Source organism: Nematostella vectensis, chromosome 8, assembly GCF_932526225.1.
Source record: "Nematostella vectensis chromosome 8, jaNemVect1.1, whole genome shotgun sequence".
In the NCBI taxonomy this organism is placed as follows: domain Eukaryota; kingdom Metazoa; phylum Cnidaria; class Anthozoa; order Actiniaria; family Edwardsiidae; genus Nematostella; species Nematostella vectensis.
This window is the reverse complement of record NC_064041.1, coordinates 13,774,136-13,791,950: the sequence shown is the minus strand read 5'-3', so window position 1 is coordinate 13,791,950 and position 17,815 is coordinate 13,774,136. Positions and strand designations below refer to the sequence as shown.

At 41.6% G+C, this 17,815-nt stretch overlaps 2 protein-coding genes across 2 annotated transcripts in view; one reads left to right on the top strand and one right to left on the bottom strand.

Annotated features, from left to right (window-relative positions):
* The window catches only part of LOC5516178 (carnitine O-acetyltransferase), a 21,567-nt gene extending 17,920 nt beyond the window's left edge, over positions 1 to 3,647 (bottom strand). The window contains exons 1-5 of the mRNA XM_001636271.3: positions 3,481 to 3,647; positions 2,294 to 2,566; positions 1,892 to 2,061; positions 906 to 1,065; positions 351 to 522 (exon numbers count right to left, since the gene is read on the bottom strand). Coding sequence (XP_001636321.3) covers positions 351 to 522; positions 906 to 1,065; positions 1,892 to 2,061; positions 2,294 to 2,566; positions 3,481 to 3,552 — 847 coding nt within the window. The 5' untranslated portion in view covers positions 3,553 to 3,647. The remainder of the gene's footprint in view (positions 1 to 350; positions 523 to 905; positions 1,066 to 1,891; positions 2,062 to 2,293; positions 2,567 to 3,480) is intronic.
* A 216-nt stretch (positions 3,648 to 3,863) lies between these two features.
* Positions 3,864 to 17,718, top strand: LOC5516184 (acyl-coenzyme A synthetase ACSM3, mitochondrial-like). Its single transcript, XM_048731040.1, has 14 exons — positions 3,864 to 4,230; positions 4,884 to 4,984; positions 5,456 to 5,568; positions 6,129 to 6,247; positions 6,629 to 6,696; positions 7,321 to 7,375; positions 7,629 to 7,750; positions 8,573 to 8,936; positions 10,851 to 10,931; positions 11,161 to 11,262; positions 11,576 to 11,703; positions 15,268 to 15,367; positions 16,404 to 16,520; positions 17,110 to 17,718. Exons 1-14 carry the CDS (start codon positions 3,973 to 3,975, stop codon positions 17,203 to 17,205), a joined length of 1,824 nt encoding a protein of 607 aa, XP_048586997.1. The 5' UTR covers positions 3,864 to 3,972; the 3' UTR covers positions 17,206 to 17,718.
* Positions 17,719 to 17,815: the final 97 nt, after the last annotated feature.

Genomic DNA, 17,815 nt, shown 5'->3' with positions numbered 1-17,815 from the left:
GTTTACCCATTTAGCAGCCCATTTTCTAGTAGGTAGCTCTATGCAATGGAACTCAATTTTTCTTCATCAGAGCAGACCTTCCAGTAAAGTGTGTGTGTGTGTGTGGGGGGGGGGGGGGGGGGGGGTTTGTTCCTTCGTTAGAGCAGACCTACCAGTAAAGTGGGGGGGTGTGGTTTCTTCCAAACTCCCCAATCTCCCCTGGCATAAACAAGAATGCTACAGCTTTGCAGACATTAGTTTCTTTATATCTACACTTATTTACTTATTCTTTAAATACCCATGAAGCACTACAGGCTACAACAAATAGATTATCCAAGTGAAGCCTAACTTGAAATAAGTGTGTATTATACCTTGTGATAGCACCTCCCTCTCCTTGGCCCATACACTTCTGTTCTCACTGGTTAATACCCCCACAGGAGGCTCCTCAGCATCTGAGCTCTGTACAATCTTCAGTAGCTGGGCTGCTATCTCAGGCTCATTTAGGGGCTTTCCATAAGTGCCATACACATCCAGAGAATAGAACTAAAAGGGAAAGCCACCAAATAACACCAAATAACACAAATCTACTATCTGTCGATGTTCATTCCCATTGCAGGGGCGGATCTAGCTTTTCGCTAAAGGGGGGGGGGGGTTGTCTCAGTGACAAAGGGGGGAGGGGGTATTTTATTTGTTACATATGCCTCTCTAGCAACCCAAAGGGGGGTGGGGGGGTGTTAAACCCCCTAAACCCTCCCCCTGGATGAGCTTCTGCATAGTAATAGGTAAAATACCTTATTTGCCAATTCCACTGACAAATCTCTTGCATACTAGCCCTAACCCCAATGCCACCCTCTGAAGTACCTGATTAATTAGGACAATAGCGACATAGATAACAAGGCCTTTGGCCCTCTTTAAGTCCAAGGTACCTGATTATTGTGAACAACAACAACATGCTTTGCTTCTCCTTTTGGTGCTACAAAGTAGGTGTCAATCTTGGGACGGGGGATGCGACTCCCACAGAGAAAGAGCTTGTACTGATACATGCTCATAGGACTATCTCCAACCCTATCAATACTCAGCTCATCACTTGAAAGAAAGAAAACCAGGTGGTTAGACCTTTGTAAAGCATGAGTTCCTTACTAACTTGTTCTAGAGATGAGTATGAATTAAGGTATTAGAGCCACACCAATGAATAGGGTACTAGGACCACACCTATGAATATGAGGCCACGCCCTTGATAAGGGGTGTTAAAGCCATCTAAAGAGAGGTGTTACCATTCCAATGCATAGGAGTGTAGAACAGGCATCGGGGCAACCCCTTTAAATGGGGTATTAATCCATGTCTAGGTGTTAGGTCTAAGAATAGAAGTGTTAAGTGCATGTCTATGAATAGGGGTATTGGAACAGCCCTAATAAATGGGAATGCTCGAACCCAACCTATAAATGGGGATGTCTGATCCACACCTATTGAGGTCATGGAACAATTCCTATTTAAATTGGTGTTGGAGCTACCCCTATGAATTGGGGTGTTTAAGCTACCCCTATGAATGGGGTGTCTCGTTCCTGGAAAAATGCTTATTAAAAGAAGTGTTGGAGCCACGCCTATGAATTGGGGTGTTTGAGCCACCCCTATGAATGGGGTGTCTCGTTCCTGGAAAAATGCTTATTAAAAGAAGTGTTGGAGCCACGCCTATGAATTGGGGTGTTTGAGCCACCACTCTAAATGGGGATCTGGAACCCCACCAATAAATGGGGGTGTCTGATCCACACTTGTGAAGATACTGGAGAATGCATAAAAAGAGGTATTGGAGCCACGCCTATCAATAGGGAGTTAGTTGCCAAAGGATGGCAGAGAGGAGTCTCAGGATGAGCCACAGGGCTCCGCCTTTTCACCTTCCTATTTGTTAACTTACTTGTCAATCATGTCTCTGAAATTTGCAGTATTATGAAGTAGTCTTGCTGAAAATCTAATCTGATCCAGTTTATTTGAGAAATCCTCTTTAGGGAAGGTAAAACCTGGGCTGAGGTTGATGACAACTGAGTCGCGTGCACTTAGGAAATTGTTGGACCACCATTCTGTTACCTGAAAAATAGATTTGAGGAAGACAGATTGAAGTAAATCAATTGAAGTAAAAAAAATATTAAAGGGTGAGTTAAAAAGGAAAAAAATAAAAAATGCTTATTAAAGTTTCTCACCAGTGCCAGCCTAAAATAAGCACTGTGGCCTTAGCGAAATTTGCACTGCCCTTTACTAAGTGCATGTATTCTTCTTATTCTTATTTGCTATAGTTATGAACACCTATGCAAAATCATACATAATTTTCAGTTGTCCTTTCCCGTTCCTTGAGTATTGCTTGTAGCCTCTCTCCGACACCACCACTTTTTCTAAATTCATCCACAAGACTTTTAGTTCTTTCGTAGTCTTTGTCATCCACTAGAGGACGCACGGCAGCTAGATACTTGTCCATCGTCTGTTGCAATGGAGGCAATGGAAGTTTGGGTAGGTCTTTTTCACAAGCCATCATGCTCAGGTGACGGGGCATGAATTTAGCAGCAGTCGGTGCTAACATTGGCTTGTGAGTGAGTGACTGTAACATAGAGAAGAGATCAAAATGTGCATCAGTCACACCGGCCTGATGACTAAACTGAAGTTTCCAAAGGCAGGAACGGATACAGCAATACATAAACGGGAGGCAAGCCTCCCCCTGCCTCATTGTGTTTATTTTTCATTTATGACAATTTTTTTGGGTTGTGGTTGTCAATGGGTTAAAGGGGGTGATTTTGTATCAATCGCGTAGATTATGATTTTATTTTCAACGTGTTCCAGCAGACTTTATGATTTGCAGTTTTTTAAAAACATTTTAATGTTTAAAAAAAAAACATTAAATAATAAAAAATATATATCAACTTCAAAGCCCGCGATAGTTCTGAGACATTCACATCCCAAAACTACTCACAGGTAGCCCAGGCAATGGTTTTGAAGCTTGTTCGTAGCTTGGAATCGGCTGTTATTCTTAGAGGTAAAACGAGTGGATTGAAGTCGCACGACTTTTTGTCAAACATTGCCAATAAAATTGCCTTAAAACTTAGAACATGCCTTGTTGTTGTCATATTTATGTGTAATATACGATTTTGGGGGGTTTTCGTAACGGAATATATGACTTATCTCCCCCTACTTAAGAATAACTGCCGATTCCAAGCTACGAACAAGCTTCGAAACCATTGCCTGGGCTACCTGTGAACTACTGCGAAAAAAAAATGCTGGGGTTTCTGCAAATCTGATTCCTTAAAACCAAGGCATAGTTGTGTATTTTGGTTATTTAACTAACAAACCTTGTATACAGCATGACAAAATAAACACAGAAGCGTTTTTCTTCTCTGGTAATGATAAAAACCGATTTGTAATATTAAAACAACGAACACAACACAACAACAAACGAAGCGGTTGATTGCAGGACTTTGAGTTGTGTTGTCGTTCAGACAACAAAAACAGCTTTCCTACCTTGCAATTTTTGCTTGATATTATTCTAGGCATGTTGCATTCCAGTGCGCTGGCGCAAATACGAAACATCATGTGGTTCACAGGGAAAAAATTGCGTAAACAACAGAGCGTACAACTAAGCCGCCATTTTGTGAAGGATTTGTCACGCTAACTGTAGCTTCTACTCACCCCCCCCCCCCCCCCCCACCTCCCCCACGAGATCGAAATTATAATAATTGTCAAACTCAACCTGCAGAATGCAATCCATACTACATCATCCTTATGACGATTTCTTCGCCCTTGCCGATAGTATTTTTTTTTTCATGTAAATTTTATTTTATCGTCTATTTATCCATCTATTTATTATCAAGCGATACTTGGGCCTCCTGTGTAATTATGTTACGTTACTTTTCATTTGTATGTCTATCGTAACACAACACGGAGCACCCGCCATCACCAGCAACTGTCTTTACGTAGTTGTAAACTTGTCGATGGCACAAGTGCTAAACAAATATGCTTATCATAAGGCATAGCAAGCATCAGGTGCATTTACGAAGCTTTCAGTTTTGGCGCGTTCTTCGATCAAACATTCGAGCGGGTGGTGTAAGCATTCGATTTCGAAAAAGCCATGCCCATGTCGCTGTTCCTCCGGCCTGTGATTCGAAAGCAGGATTCAACGATTACAAGAAAGAGGTTGCAGAATTCAAGGTCGAAGTACCGAAGTTTTTTAACTTCGCAAACGTAATCGAAGAATGGGTTCTAAAAGAGAAGGTGCGTATGATGGCGATGTAAGGTTGATCATCGTCTGATCGTGTGTTACTTAATATTCCCAGGCTTCTTAAGGGGACTCTTCACTCGGCCCAAAACTCAAAAAGCACATTGTTATGATAACTACTCCCCCGCCAAACCCCTTGCGAGCAAATAATTTTAAGACCAACTCGGAACACCAGCGCTGCTCGTATTTTTCTCAGCCAAAACTTTTTGTATTATTTTATATAGTCCCCTCTCCCATCATTCCTCTTTTCTGTTTTGTCTCTCAGTATTATCTGGAGATGGCTCTAAAATATCACGTACATAGGCATCTTTACCTCCACCCCACCCCCCCCCCCCTCCAAAATAAAATTAAAAACATTACACCCAAAGTGGTAGAAATAGAGCAAGAGTCCAACACCATATTAGGCATAATATCTCAACAAGCTTTCCTCCGTGACCTATGCATCAGAACACAAGATAGTGGAAACGCGAGCAAGAGGTAACTGGGTACTAGTTTTTAAAAGGCTGCCCTTTGACATGAGGCACAAAATAAGGGTGCGGTCTCTGAGAGTGCCACATGTTTTGAAATATAAGACCCCATATAAAACATCATGTTTCAATTTCTTCCAACACAGGTTATAAACCTTGGAATTTTTTTCATTTTGATTCAGATTGGTGAACGCTCAAAAGAAAATCCAGCATTTTGGTGGACAGACAATAAAGGACATGAGATAAAATGGTCTTTCGAAGAGCTAAATAACAACTCAAAGAAGTAAGTAGTGGTGAATCTTCAATTTATTCTAAAGCTTATGTGAGTCAAAGTCAGAAAAGACCCTGGCAGCAAAGGTCTGTTGCATAACTATTAATACCACTAAATGGCTGCATATTTTAAGCATTATTTTTACCATCCCCTGTCATCCCTTGCCTTTGGTGCTTATAACACTTGCTCAATCAACTTTGCTCAATTTTTCAAGCCAGCCAAATTTAAGGCCTCGTCCATAATGAAATCCAGCTTTTTAGACAGCTTTGCTACAATGAAAGAGTTGGGAGTGAGGTTTTTGGTGGCATTTAGGTTTTCATTGCTTTAAAGATGCAATAAAATAGATCGCCAGAAATGTCACAAATGGTCTTGAGCTTGCTTATTCGTATGCCTAATAAATCTCTGCTTAATTTTCATTTTATTTTGAAATTTTTGTGCCAAAGTACAAATAACATGAAGACATATGAGATTTGTATTGTCAAGGGTTGCCAACCTGCTGGTCCATGAGTGTGATGTGCGACGGCATGACCGTGTGATGGTGATATTACCACGCTATCCTGAATGGTGGCTTCTCAACTTGGCCTGCTCAAGAATAGGTAAAATACTAGCTTTACACAGAAAGTTGTGTAGAGATTGGTCTTGTCCATTTGTTTATTGTGCAATGATGGAATCCCCCTGGCTCCTCAACTGGGCCTGCTTAGAAATGGGAATGTTTGCAAATGGGTGTGGTCCATGTCTTGAACCTTTTAATCTAAAACGTTTTTCATCCTCCCCTCTGCAAAACCCATCTGAATATAAAAATAATAAAATGTACATGCAAAAAAAAACAGAACCTGCTCATAATAGAAAAGGGTGGGTGGCATCCCCCCCTGTCTGTCCGTATCTTTTTAGGAGGGGGTACAGATAGAACCTAGTTAGCAATACCAGCCTAGCCCCAAGTGTTTGGGATTCCTGTGGTTAACTCACTGTGAGGCATGAGCGCTGGGGAGTTGATGTCCCATTATGCATTTTCAAATCATCAACCGCAGGAAAACTGAAAGAAACTTTCCATTTTGGATCACTTGGCTGATCGATTTGATCGAGTTTGAAGGGCACCTGCCCTTCATATGGGGGTCCACATCTATGTCTCTAACAGTCTCCATGTTATTTTTTGTAGGGAGTGTTATTATTCCTGGCTCCACACAGCTCAGGTCAAAGGATATTCTAGCAAGGTTGCTTGTTTCCAGGGCAAACACTATAGTAGCAGACCCTGCAACTGCTGAAGTTGTAGATGAAGTATGTGTGAAAGAATATGCTTGCTGCAGTGCGTTACATGTCTTTTTCATGCCAGTGTGCAGCTTTGCATGACATCGGTAGTCGCATGAAATAACCCTATTTGAATTTATCAGTCGGGAGTTATGTATCAGTCCAAAGGGAGAAAGGCCTAGTGATGTTCTTAACGTAAATACTACTTCCTTGTATGTAGCATGCTCCAGTGTACTGTTATGGTGCCCGGTCACCAGAAAACCTGACGAAGAATCCAATGACAGTAAAAAATAATAATTGACCGCAAGCAATGCGGACTATCGTACGCTGCAAAATATAAACGTTACGTGTTGCCATTATGCTTGTAGTAAAAATAGCATCCAAATTGGGAGTTCAAGATATCAATTTCAGGTCGCTGATCTGGTGCCGTTTCTGGAAACCAAGCTGTTGATTGGAGAAAGAAGAAGGGAAGAACATAGGTGTGTTCCCTACCCATAATTTCCCATATTTACTCTGTAAATGTATTTGTTGGGTAGGCACAGGGGCGAGTACATCCCCCTTACAACAAAAGAGAGCTCTTTCCATATCCAAGACAAGTGGGTAGGTACAGAGGTGTTTCCACATACAAGAAATTTACCAAATCTTACAGCTCGATTCGTATTTTAGCGACCACCGGAATTCAAAACGCCTTTCTCTCACAGACATAACGCGTTGTCAATCATACCAGCAATCAATTTCTAATTGTTGTGTGAAATGGGTAATGGCGTGACAGTGGAAAACGAGAGTTTTCCACTTGAAATAAATGATTGACCACTCGCTATTAATTCCAGACGAGATAAGGATTTTGAATTCAGTCATGGAGGTGTTGTATATGAAATGGCTACGCGATGGTTGGGTGTGGTTAAGGGTAGGGGGACTTGTTATCCTCGTTAAACGTCCGATAATATGCAGACTACCCTGGTTTCAGAGGCTAGGAGACTCTGGAACCAGTGTATATGCAGACATGATTCCATATGAAAATTTCCTTGGGAATTTATTCTCAGATCTGGTTATCTAAGTAAAATAAACTTCTTGTCGTTCAACCTTATTGTCTCTTTTCATAGAAAGGGATGGCTACCGTTCAAAACGCTCTACAAGCAAGCGTCAACTGTGCACACGGTGGGTAAGGTTGGCGGCATGGTGGAGTAGCGACCCCATGTTTGACACAAACCTATATACTCCGATTTATTATTTACTAGCCCATAAGCTCCAGACCTGGCTCCCCGCGAGTAATAAGTACAAACAATATAACATAGAATTATATGTTCTCCTACTACGGAAGAATATTGTTATGTAAATTCTCATTACATATCATTTTGTTGGTTATTGATATTTTAAGGAGAATTTATAAGTTGATCCATTCGTGTTTTAGTGTGCTCCCACTACGAGCGACGAGACTTCAATAATATTCTTTACAAGCGGCACCACAGGGCTCCCAAAGATGACCCAGCACACGCATGCCAGCCAAGGGATCGGGCACAGCATCACGGGAAAGTAAGTGCAAGAATCAAGATACGAAAAGCAAAATTTTCTTAAATGAAACTGTTATTACTTGCAAAATTTCTCCAAAATATCATCGTTGGACACCATGCTACGAATACACACTTTAACTACTCTTGTTGTATACAGGGTTACTTATTAGTCTATTTGCAAAATTCATGTATTTTGGTGGAAAAAACGTATCGCTTGCATCTCCGTGTTCTCCACCTTTTTTGTCGTTCGTCAATGTAAGTCGATGTACTAACTTTCACCAGTTATACTGGTGCGGAAGGCACAACAGAGCTGGGCTCCACCTCAAGTGCCCCCTTGTGTGTATTGTTAGTAAGCAATGTCACTGGGAATGGTCACTGCCAGAGGGCTTATTGTACTAACTTCCACCAGCTATACTGGTGCGGAAGGCTCAACAGAGCTGGGCTCCACCTCAAGTCATCCCTTGTGTGTATTGTTAGTAAGCACTGTCACCGAGGGTGGTCACTGCCAGAGGGTTTATTGCGTCCCTTGTGGTTCTTTGAAGTCCCTTTGGTTCAGGTTAGTGTAGTGCAGCTTGAAGAGACGGGACCTCCGGTTTAGTCTTATCTGAGAAGACTGAAATTACGGGAGAATAACTTTAACTCACTTGTGACACATATTCGAATCAAGGCAGGAACCCGGAAAAAATCCCAAGTTTGAGCCAGGATTCGAACCTGGGCCACAGTGGTGAAAGGCCGACGCACTAAAACAATGGGCCACCCGTGCTTCGAAGGATGAATACTTCTGTCGTGATCGCATGATTGAAAGATCATTGATATGTAGTTTTATTTTCTTGTACTCTCGCAGATATTGGCTGGATTTGTGCCCCGATGACGTCCATTGGACCGTATCTGATCCGGGCTGGGCCAAGACTGCGTATGGGTGTCTTTATGGGCCGTGGATCCAGGGCGCGTCTGTATTCATTCACCACACAACCGAGAAATTCGAGGCAAAGGTCATTCTTGACCATCTCCAGAAGTACCCTATATCTACAATGTGCTTACCTCCTACAGCCTACAGAATGATGATCCACGAAGACCTCTCTCGATACCAGTTCCCCGCGCTGCGTCACTGTCTGAGTGCAGGCGAGCCGCTGAATCCGGAAGTGATGGTCGATTGGAAAGAGAAAACTGGACTCGACATCCGGGAAGGCTACGGTCAAACCGAAACAGTAAGTTGTGTCTAAAGGGACTGTAGTATACTATCTGTAATGATTTCGTTTCAGTCCTTAATCAAGTATATGATAAGTAAAATGAGGCTATACTTATCGTTCTCGCTGAGCGCTTGTCTTGGCGAGAAAGAGGGAGAGAGATTATGGTTCGGATTATATGTTGACTTAAGGCAATTCCCTTGAATTGCACTGCGCACCTCTAATGCGCATAGTGGCGCGGTATCCCATTTTTTACTTGCTCAAATAGTTAAATATATGTCACGCGGGAAAATATCGCAGGTTGTCGGGGCTACGCTACTACTTGCCACGCGGGAAATTATTGTTTGATGGGTTTCGCTATTTGTGGTGATGGGTTTCGCTATTTGTGGTGATGGGTTTCGCTATTTGTGGTGATGGGTTTCGCTATTTGTGGTGATGTGTTTAGCTATTTGTGGTGATGGGTTTCGCTATTTGTGGTGATGTGTTTCGCTATTTGTGGTGATGGGTTTCGCTATTTGTGGTGATGGGTTTCGCTATTTGTGGTGATGGGTTTCGCTATTTGTGGTGATGTGTTTAGCTATTTGTGGTGATGGGTTTCGCTATTTGTGGTGATGGGTTTCGCTATTTGTGGTGATGGGTTTCGCTATTTGTGGTGATGGGTTTCGCTATTTGTGGTGATGGGTTTCGCTATTTGTGGTGATGGGTTTCGCTATTTATGGTGATGGGTTTCGCTATTTGTGGTGATGTGTTTCGCTATTTGTGGTGATGTGTTTCGCTATTTGTGGTGATGGGTTTCGCTATTTGTGGTGATGGGTTTCGCTATTTGTGGTGATGGGTTTCGCTATTTGTGGTGATGGGTTTCGCTATTTGTGGTGATGGGTTTCGCTATTTGTGGTGATGGGTTTCGCTATTTGTGGTGATGGGTTTCGCTATTTTCATGAGTCAACGGGAATTGTCACCTCCCCCAATGGTAGGCGGGTCCATATTGTTTTCAAGATGAAAACGTGAATCGTAAATCGAGCACCTATGCCCGTTCCGTATTTACAACCACCGGTAGAAAGCTGTTTCTGACTTCGGGAGCAGGTAACTTTAGGTATCGTCTAGGTCTAGTAAAATTCTGGTATAGCCAGAATTGGTATTAAGGAAGCAAGGGCAAAAAATGATTGGAATGTTGTCAATCATTGTGGTCACGCATGAAGATTGTCATGCGCACTAGCACAGCAAGCATGTAGTGCGTACCTCCGAATTCTTCAATAATCGTATAATCATTATGTAGGTCACGGCAAGTCCAAGGGTAACCCACTGGCATGCCTGCGTTGGAAGGTCGTCCTTCCAACACCCATTGGCTGAGAACCGTTATCCAAACGAAACTATACGTTTTTCGGGGCGTCAGTTAAGGTCTCTCGTTTAGGCTTGCCGTCATTAGAGAGCATACAAAAGGGATACGGTACGATAACCCAGATAATCTTGTATTCTTCTCGTAAACATCATGTATTCTTCTTGTGATCATCTCAAAATTTACTTGTGTAAAGTAGCGTTTGTAACAGCGACCTTTCTACTGTATAAATAGTGGCGAAAACAGTGTCTTTTAGTGCGATCTCTGAAAATGTGATTTGTTTTGAACGTTAACTACTACGGGTTATTGTTTAGGAGATCGGATTTTGGCAGCTCGACAAACAGAACTTGATTTTCTAAAGACTATATGCACTGTTTTTGAAAACTAGGAATTGGGATTTTTCCTCGCGCGATCAGTAAAAGCGTGTCAAATCTACACCCCTTTGTTGTCAAAACGAGGGTTATTACAGTTTTCAAAGCCCGTAACTTTAATATTGTTTATGCCAATTTTTTAAAAAATTCTGGATAGTAAAACTTTTTCAAGCTGTCCACATTATTAGCTTTGTATTTTTGATATTATCTTTTTTTTTCTCACTCTAGACACTTCTCTGTGGAACATTCCGCTGCATTGAGACCCGTCCAGGCTCCATGGGAAAACCAGCCCCCGGATATGACGTCAGAGTAAGTAGTACATATGGTTTTATCGGGCGCAAAAAAAGGTGAGCGGATAGCTCTACTAATGAAACCTTCTAAATCCCTCTATACACGGTCCAACTACTGATTTTCCTGTTTTTAATAAAGGTTTTGACGTCACAGGAAGCCATGCCCGTTCCCAGCCCCCCTTACCTCTCGGAAAACCACAGAAATTCCGACCAGTACGCCAGGTACTAGGCTGACGTTTGTTTTTCAGGTAATAGACGAGAAGTGTAACGAGACGCCTGCTGGGATAGAGGGCGACATTGCCGTATACTTGAAACCAAGGCGGCCAGTCGGACTATTCAGCGAATACATTGTAAGTTACAACATGGAGGCCGATATTCTCACATCCTAGTCCCATGCAGAAGGAGGCGTGGTCAGGCATTATGGTCGGTTTCCTTTTGTTGGTCAGGACTGTGACGTCACAGTCTCTCCCCAGCCCCTCTTTTCTCGCAGCAAACCAAAAAAACCTAACAGAACTCCAGTAACTAGGCTAATTTCTCCAATATATAGAACACATTTATGTGTTAAAACGTATCACTGCTTTGAAAGGAATTCCTGGCTGAAACATTTATTCACCGATTGCGTAGGTCTCGTTTTCCCTGACTGACTGCCCTGTTTGCCTGTAGGAGGACTACGAGAGAAACGTGTCCGCTTATCACGGTGACTACTACCTGACCGGCGACCGGGCCGTCCGGGATGAGGACGGATACCTGTGGTTTATCGGACGCTCTGATGACGTCATCATATCGGCCGGGTGGGTGAATCTCTTGATTTTAGCTAGCCCAGCAATATTTTGTTCATGTCACCAGTTAACTTCTGAAGGGCCGACGGAAACCTTAATCGAGACAAAAGAATCTATTAGAATCTGCATTATTTAACAGGCCATCCGCTCTAAATTATCAGTCACATCCTCCAAAAATCTTCCAATAGACACACTTTTACAACTTTGAAATATTGAAATATGAGCCAAACAGTACCTTACTAGGCTAAATGGTGGTCTTTTCTGATTGACCTTGCTGCAGTAGATCATTGACCTTGATATAATAGATCATTGACCTTGATGCAGTAGATCATTGACCTTGATGCAGTAGATCATTGACCTTGATGCATTAGATCATCGACCTTGCTGCAGTAGATCATGACCTTGATATAATAGATCATTGACCTTGATGCAGTAGATCATTGACCTTGATGCAGTAGATCATTGACCTTGATGCAGTAGATCATTGGCCTTGATGCAGAAGATCATCGACCTTGCTGCAGTAGATCATGACCTTGATATAATAGATCATTGACCTTGATGCAGTAGATCATTGACCTTGATGCAGTAGATCATTGACCTTGATGCAGTAGATCATTGACCTTGATGCAGTAGATCATTGACCTTGATGCATTAGATAATGACCTTGATGCTGTAGATCATTGACCTTGATGCAGTAGATCATGACCTTGATATAATAGATCATTGACCTTGATGCAGTAGATCATTGACCTTGATGCAGTAGATCATTGACCTTGATGCAGTAGATCATTGACCTTGATGCAGTAGATCATGACCTTGATGCAGTAGATCATTGACCTTGATGCAGTAGATCATTGACCTTGATGCAGTAGATCATTGACTTTGATGCAGTAGATCATGACCTTGATGCAGTAAATCATTGACCTTGATGCAGTAGATCATTGACCTTGATGCAGTAGATCATTGACCTTGATGCAGTAGATCATCGACCTTGCTGCAGTAGATCATGACCTTGATATAATAGATCATTGACCTTGATGCAGTAGATCATTGACCTTGATGAAGTAGATCATTGACCTTGATATAATAGATCATTGTCCTTGATGCAGTAGATCATCGACCTTGCTGCAGTAGATCATGACCTTGATATAATATATCATTGACCTTGATGCAGTAGATCATTGACCTTTTTGCAGTAGATCATTGACCTTGATGCAGTAGATCATTGACCTTGATGCAGTAGATCATTGACCTTGATGCAGTAGATCATCGACCTTGATGCAGTAGATCATGACCTTGATATAATAGATCATTGACCTTGATGCAGTAGATCATTGACTTTGATATAATAGATCATTGACCTTGATGCAGTAGATCATTGACCTTGATGCAGTAGATCATTGACCTTGATGCAGTAGATCATTGACCTTGATATAATAGATCATTGACCTTGATGCAGTAGATCATTGACCTTGATGCAGTAGATCATTGACCTTGATGCAGTAGATCATTGACCTTGCTACAGTAGATCATTGGCCTTGATGCAGTAGATCATTGACCTTGATGCAGTAGATCATTGACCTTGATGCAGAAGATCATTGACCTTGATGCAGTAGATCATTGACCTTGATGCAGTAGATCATTGACCTTGATGCAGTAGATCATTGACCTTGATGCAGTAGATCATTGACCTTGCTACAGTAGATCATTGACCTTGATGCAGTAGATCATTGACCTTGATGAAGTAGATCATTGACCTTGCTGTAATAGATGATTGACCTTGATGAAGTAGATCATTGACCTTGATATAATAGATCATTGACCTTGATGCAGTAGATCATTGACCTTGATGCAGTAGATCATTGACCTTGATGCATTAGATCATCGACCTTGCTGCAGTAGATCATGACCTTGATATAATAGATCATTGACCTTGATGCAGTAGATCATTGACCTTGATGCAGTAGATCATTGACCTTGATGCAGTAGATCATTGGCCTTGATGCAGAAGATCATCGACCTTGCTGCAGTAGATCATGACCTTGATATAATAGATCATTGACCTTGATGCAGTAGATCATTGACCTTGATGCAGTAGATCATTGACCTTGATGCAGTAGATCATTGACCTTGATGCAGTAGATCATTGACCTTGATGCATTAGATCATGACCTTGATGCTGTAGATCATTGACCTTGATGCAGTAGATCATGACCTTGATGCAGTAGATCATTGACCTTGATGCATTAGATCATTGACCTTGATGCAGTAGATCATTGACCTTGATGCAGTAGATCATGACCTTGATGCAGTAGATCATTGACCTTGATGCAGTAGATCATTGACCTTGATGCAGTAGATCATTGACCTTGATGCAGTAGATCATCGACCTTGCTGCAGTAGATCATGACCTTGATATAATAGATCATTGACCTTGATGCAGTAGATCATTGACCTTGATGCAGGAGATCATTGACCTTGATATAATAGATCATTGTCCTTGATGCAGTAGATCATTGACCTTGATATTATAGATCATTGACCTTGATGCAGTAGATCATTGACCTTGATGCAGTAGATCATCGACCTTGCTGCAGTAGATCATGACCTTGATATAATAGATCATTGACCTTGATGCAGTAGATCATTGACCTTGATATAATAGATCATTGACCTTGATGCAGTAGATCATTGACCTTGATATAATAGATCATTGACCTTGATGCAGTAGATCATTGACCTTGATGCAGTAGATCATTGACCTTGATGCAGTAGATCATTGACCTTGCTACAGTAGATCATTGACCTTGATGCAGTAGATCATTGACCTTGATGCAGTAGATCATTGACCTTGATGCAGTAGATCATTGACCTTGATGCAGTAGATCATTGACCTTGATGCAGTAGATCATCGACCTTGCTGCAGTAGATCATGACCTTGATATAATATATCATTGACCTTGATGCAGTAGATCATTGACCTTTTTGCAGTAGATCATTGACCTTGATGCAGTAGATCATTGACCTTGATGCAGTAGATCATTGACCTTGATATAATAGATCATTGGCCTTGATGCAGTAGATCATTGACCTTGATGCAGTAGATCATGACCTTGATGCAGTAGATCATTGACCTTGATGCAGTAGATCATCGACCTTGCTGCTGTAGATCATCTACCTTGATACAGTAGATCATCGACCTTGATGCAGTAGATCATCGACCTTGATGCAGTAGATCATTGACCTTGATGCAGTAGATCATCGACCTTGCTGCAGTAGATCATCTACCTTGATACAGTAGATCATCGACCTTGATGCAGTAGATCATCGACCTTGATGCAGTAGATCATTGACCTTGATGCAGTAGATCATCGACCTTGATGCAGTAGATCTTTGACCTCCATGGAATTCCTTATATTTCATTATTTTTAAGCCACATATATGAAGACAAAAAACGTCTAATACTCCCTTTTGGACGTGCCTGTTCTTTCTGCCCTTCACTCAAATAACTATTTGTGTCATTACACCATTGTTAGAGCACAACGTCAATTTTAGTGTATCTCTATTATTCCATAGCTATCGTATCGGTCCCTTCGAAGTCGAGAGTGCGCTAATTGAACATCCCGCCGTCGCCGAGGCTGCTGTGGTTAGCAGTCCTGACCCCGTTAGGGGGGAGGTGAGTCAGAAGTTTGTCACCTCGTACCAAGGTTCAAGTTCTCGATGTTGGATTTATTGTCCTTTCTTCGGAAAATACTTACTAGTATTTGTTCTGCGTTTTCACCCACTAAGTGTATAGAGTACGTTTTGCTAGCACATCAATAAACGACTGGCGTTCGTTTGCTCTAAATGGTCTATATGAGCTGGGGTAGGGCTGTCCCTAAGATGCTCGGCAACTTTTGAGCAACTTTTAGGATTTGCGGCAACTTTTCTCTTTCCGGGCATCTTTTGTAAATGAGAGCACTTTTGCTGTCTTTTTAGGGTTTTTAGGGATATATTCCCCTCAAATGTGCATTTTTTGTTTATTTTCTTGTTCTTGGTATCAAACTATTGAACTCTCGCGTTTTTTAACTACTTACATGATTTATTAATCTGGTAATATTATTAATGGTCATTGGTCAACCTATTGTTTGACGAAGAGGCAGTTATGTTGGTCAGCGTTCATTACTATGATTATTCAAAATGGCGGAGTCCTCGAGTGACAATGAACTTATTATTAGACAACAAGCGACAACATGACTGATAGCAAAGCCTGCCTTTGAGTTACACTCTGAACCAAATCGTTTTGTTTTCACAAGATGCCTTGTTGTATTGCATCATCATTAAATACGTTTTGCATTGTATATTAGTATTACGTATTTGCGTTTAATGTCGAATCAAAAAAAATAAATTATAAAAAAATGTCGAAGAGAAATAGAAATCAGCATTCTCTCTGCCGTTTTGTAAAATTTGTAGATTTGTTGGCAAATTTTTACACTTGTGACAATTTTTAGGTAATTCTTATTCCATTTTTTGAGCATCTTTTTGGCAAACTTTTGCAAATTTTTGGCAACTTATGCAATTTTTTAAGCATCTTTTGACAACTTTTTGGTATTTTTGGAGCATCTTTTTAGGAAATTTGGAGCATCTTTGGGACAGCCTTAAGCTGGGGCCCCTAGGGTACATCACTGATAAGGGTGCCAACTTACCTTTCAGGTGATCTGTTTAATTTTCAGGTTGTGAAGGCGTTTGTTATACTGACACCGTCGTTTGAAGGAAATCATGATGACCTTATTACTGAGTTGCAAGAGTACGTGAAAAATACTGCCTCGCCATACAAATACCCCAGAAAGGTAAGGAAAAGGAGCAATCGAGCAACTGACCACGAAAAACCAAGCGCGCCCTTCCCGTCAGGTGTTAAACATCCTTGTCTAAAAAGGGTAATATGGAAATTCGGGCTGTTACAGGAATAGGGATACACTGGGGGCACGTCCCCCCCCCCCCCCAATACTTAAAGAGTATATAAAGAAATGACCAGAAGGGGCGTGACTGTTGCCCCGATGTTTTCTTACTGTTACTGTTTTAGCCCCCCCCCCCCCCTATATTTCGAAGCCTTCTACGGCACTGCCTTTGGCGAACAAAGCTCACCCCAAACCCACCACTGTGGGATGCATGTTATAGAATTGAAGGATACCTAATAAAATGTTTCTCTGCGTTTTTTCAATACTCTGGGAACTCTCGAAGACACATTCCAACTCCTCAAACGCCTGGCTTTTTTCGTTATTCGAAATCATTGAATAGTTTTGTCAAAAATGTTTCAGTCAAAGCCACCTCTTTGCCAGGCGCTGGCCGATTAAAAAGCTAATTGAACGACGGAAGCCAGAAATTTCCTCTTATGTCGTTATGTTCATGTCGTTACTTTTTGTGTGTGGCTTTCAACAGATCGAGTTCGTAGAACATCTTCCAAAAACGGTCAGCGGTAAGATCATGCGCAGACAGCTACGAGCTGAGGAGTGGGACAAGCATCTAGCAGACTAGTCACGTGGATGTCACACCCAAGACACGTGACTCGTTGCTGTAGACGTGTGACATGTGCTAGACACGTGATTGTCATGTGTCAGACACGTCAAAATTACTCGGTTCTGGTTGGCTCACAGGCAGCACTGCCAGTGGTTTTTAAAGAAATTTACGGGAAAATTGATATGTTCGCGAAATAATACTTTATGGTGAAATATAGTAGAGCGTATTCAGTAGAGCGAGCTTTAAGCCCGCTTCGAATTGCGTTTCCACCTACACTAGCCTTGTAGGAAAAAGCCTTCCCCGAAAATTGAAATAAAGGAAGACGAGTTTGTTCAACAAAAGTTGGTTTCGCAGGAAGCAAAGCGCGCAACATCGCTTTCGAACTTTTTTTTGCATCAATGCTGCCACAAAAGTTGTACGATTTTGTTGCCCGTATTACCGTACCTTTAGGGCATCAAATTTCAGCGGCAATTATGAAAGATCAGAAGATGAGTTCTCTCAAATAAAAATTGCCTTCATTTTCAAGGTAAAGACGTGTTATTGTTTATATTACTTTGTTTGGCCCCTGTTATATCCTTCGATCACTAGAACTACTCATTTATCATTTAAGATAGAAAATAAATGCCAA

Excerpts from the sequence above, each read along its gene's own strand:
- LOC5516184 (XM_048731040.1), top strand. The coding sequence starts at position 3,973 with ATGCTTATCATAAGGCATAGCAAGCATCAGGTGCATTTACGAAGCTTT. Across the intron at positions 11,263-11,575 it reads GACTATTCAGCGAATACATT|GAGGACTACGAGAGAAACGT; the intron begins GTAAGTTACAAC and ends GTTTGCCTGTAG. Across the intron at positions 11,704-15,267 it reads GACGTCATCATATCGGCCGG|CTATCGTATCGGTCCCTTCG; the intron begins GTGGGTGAATCT and ends ATTATTCCATAG.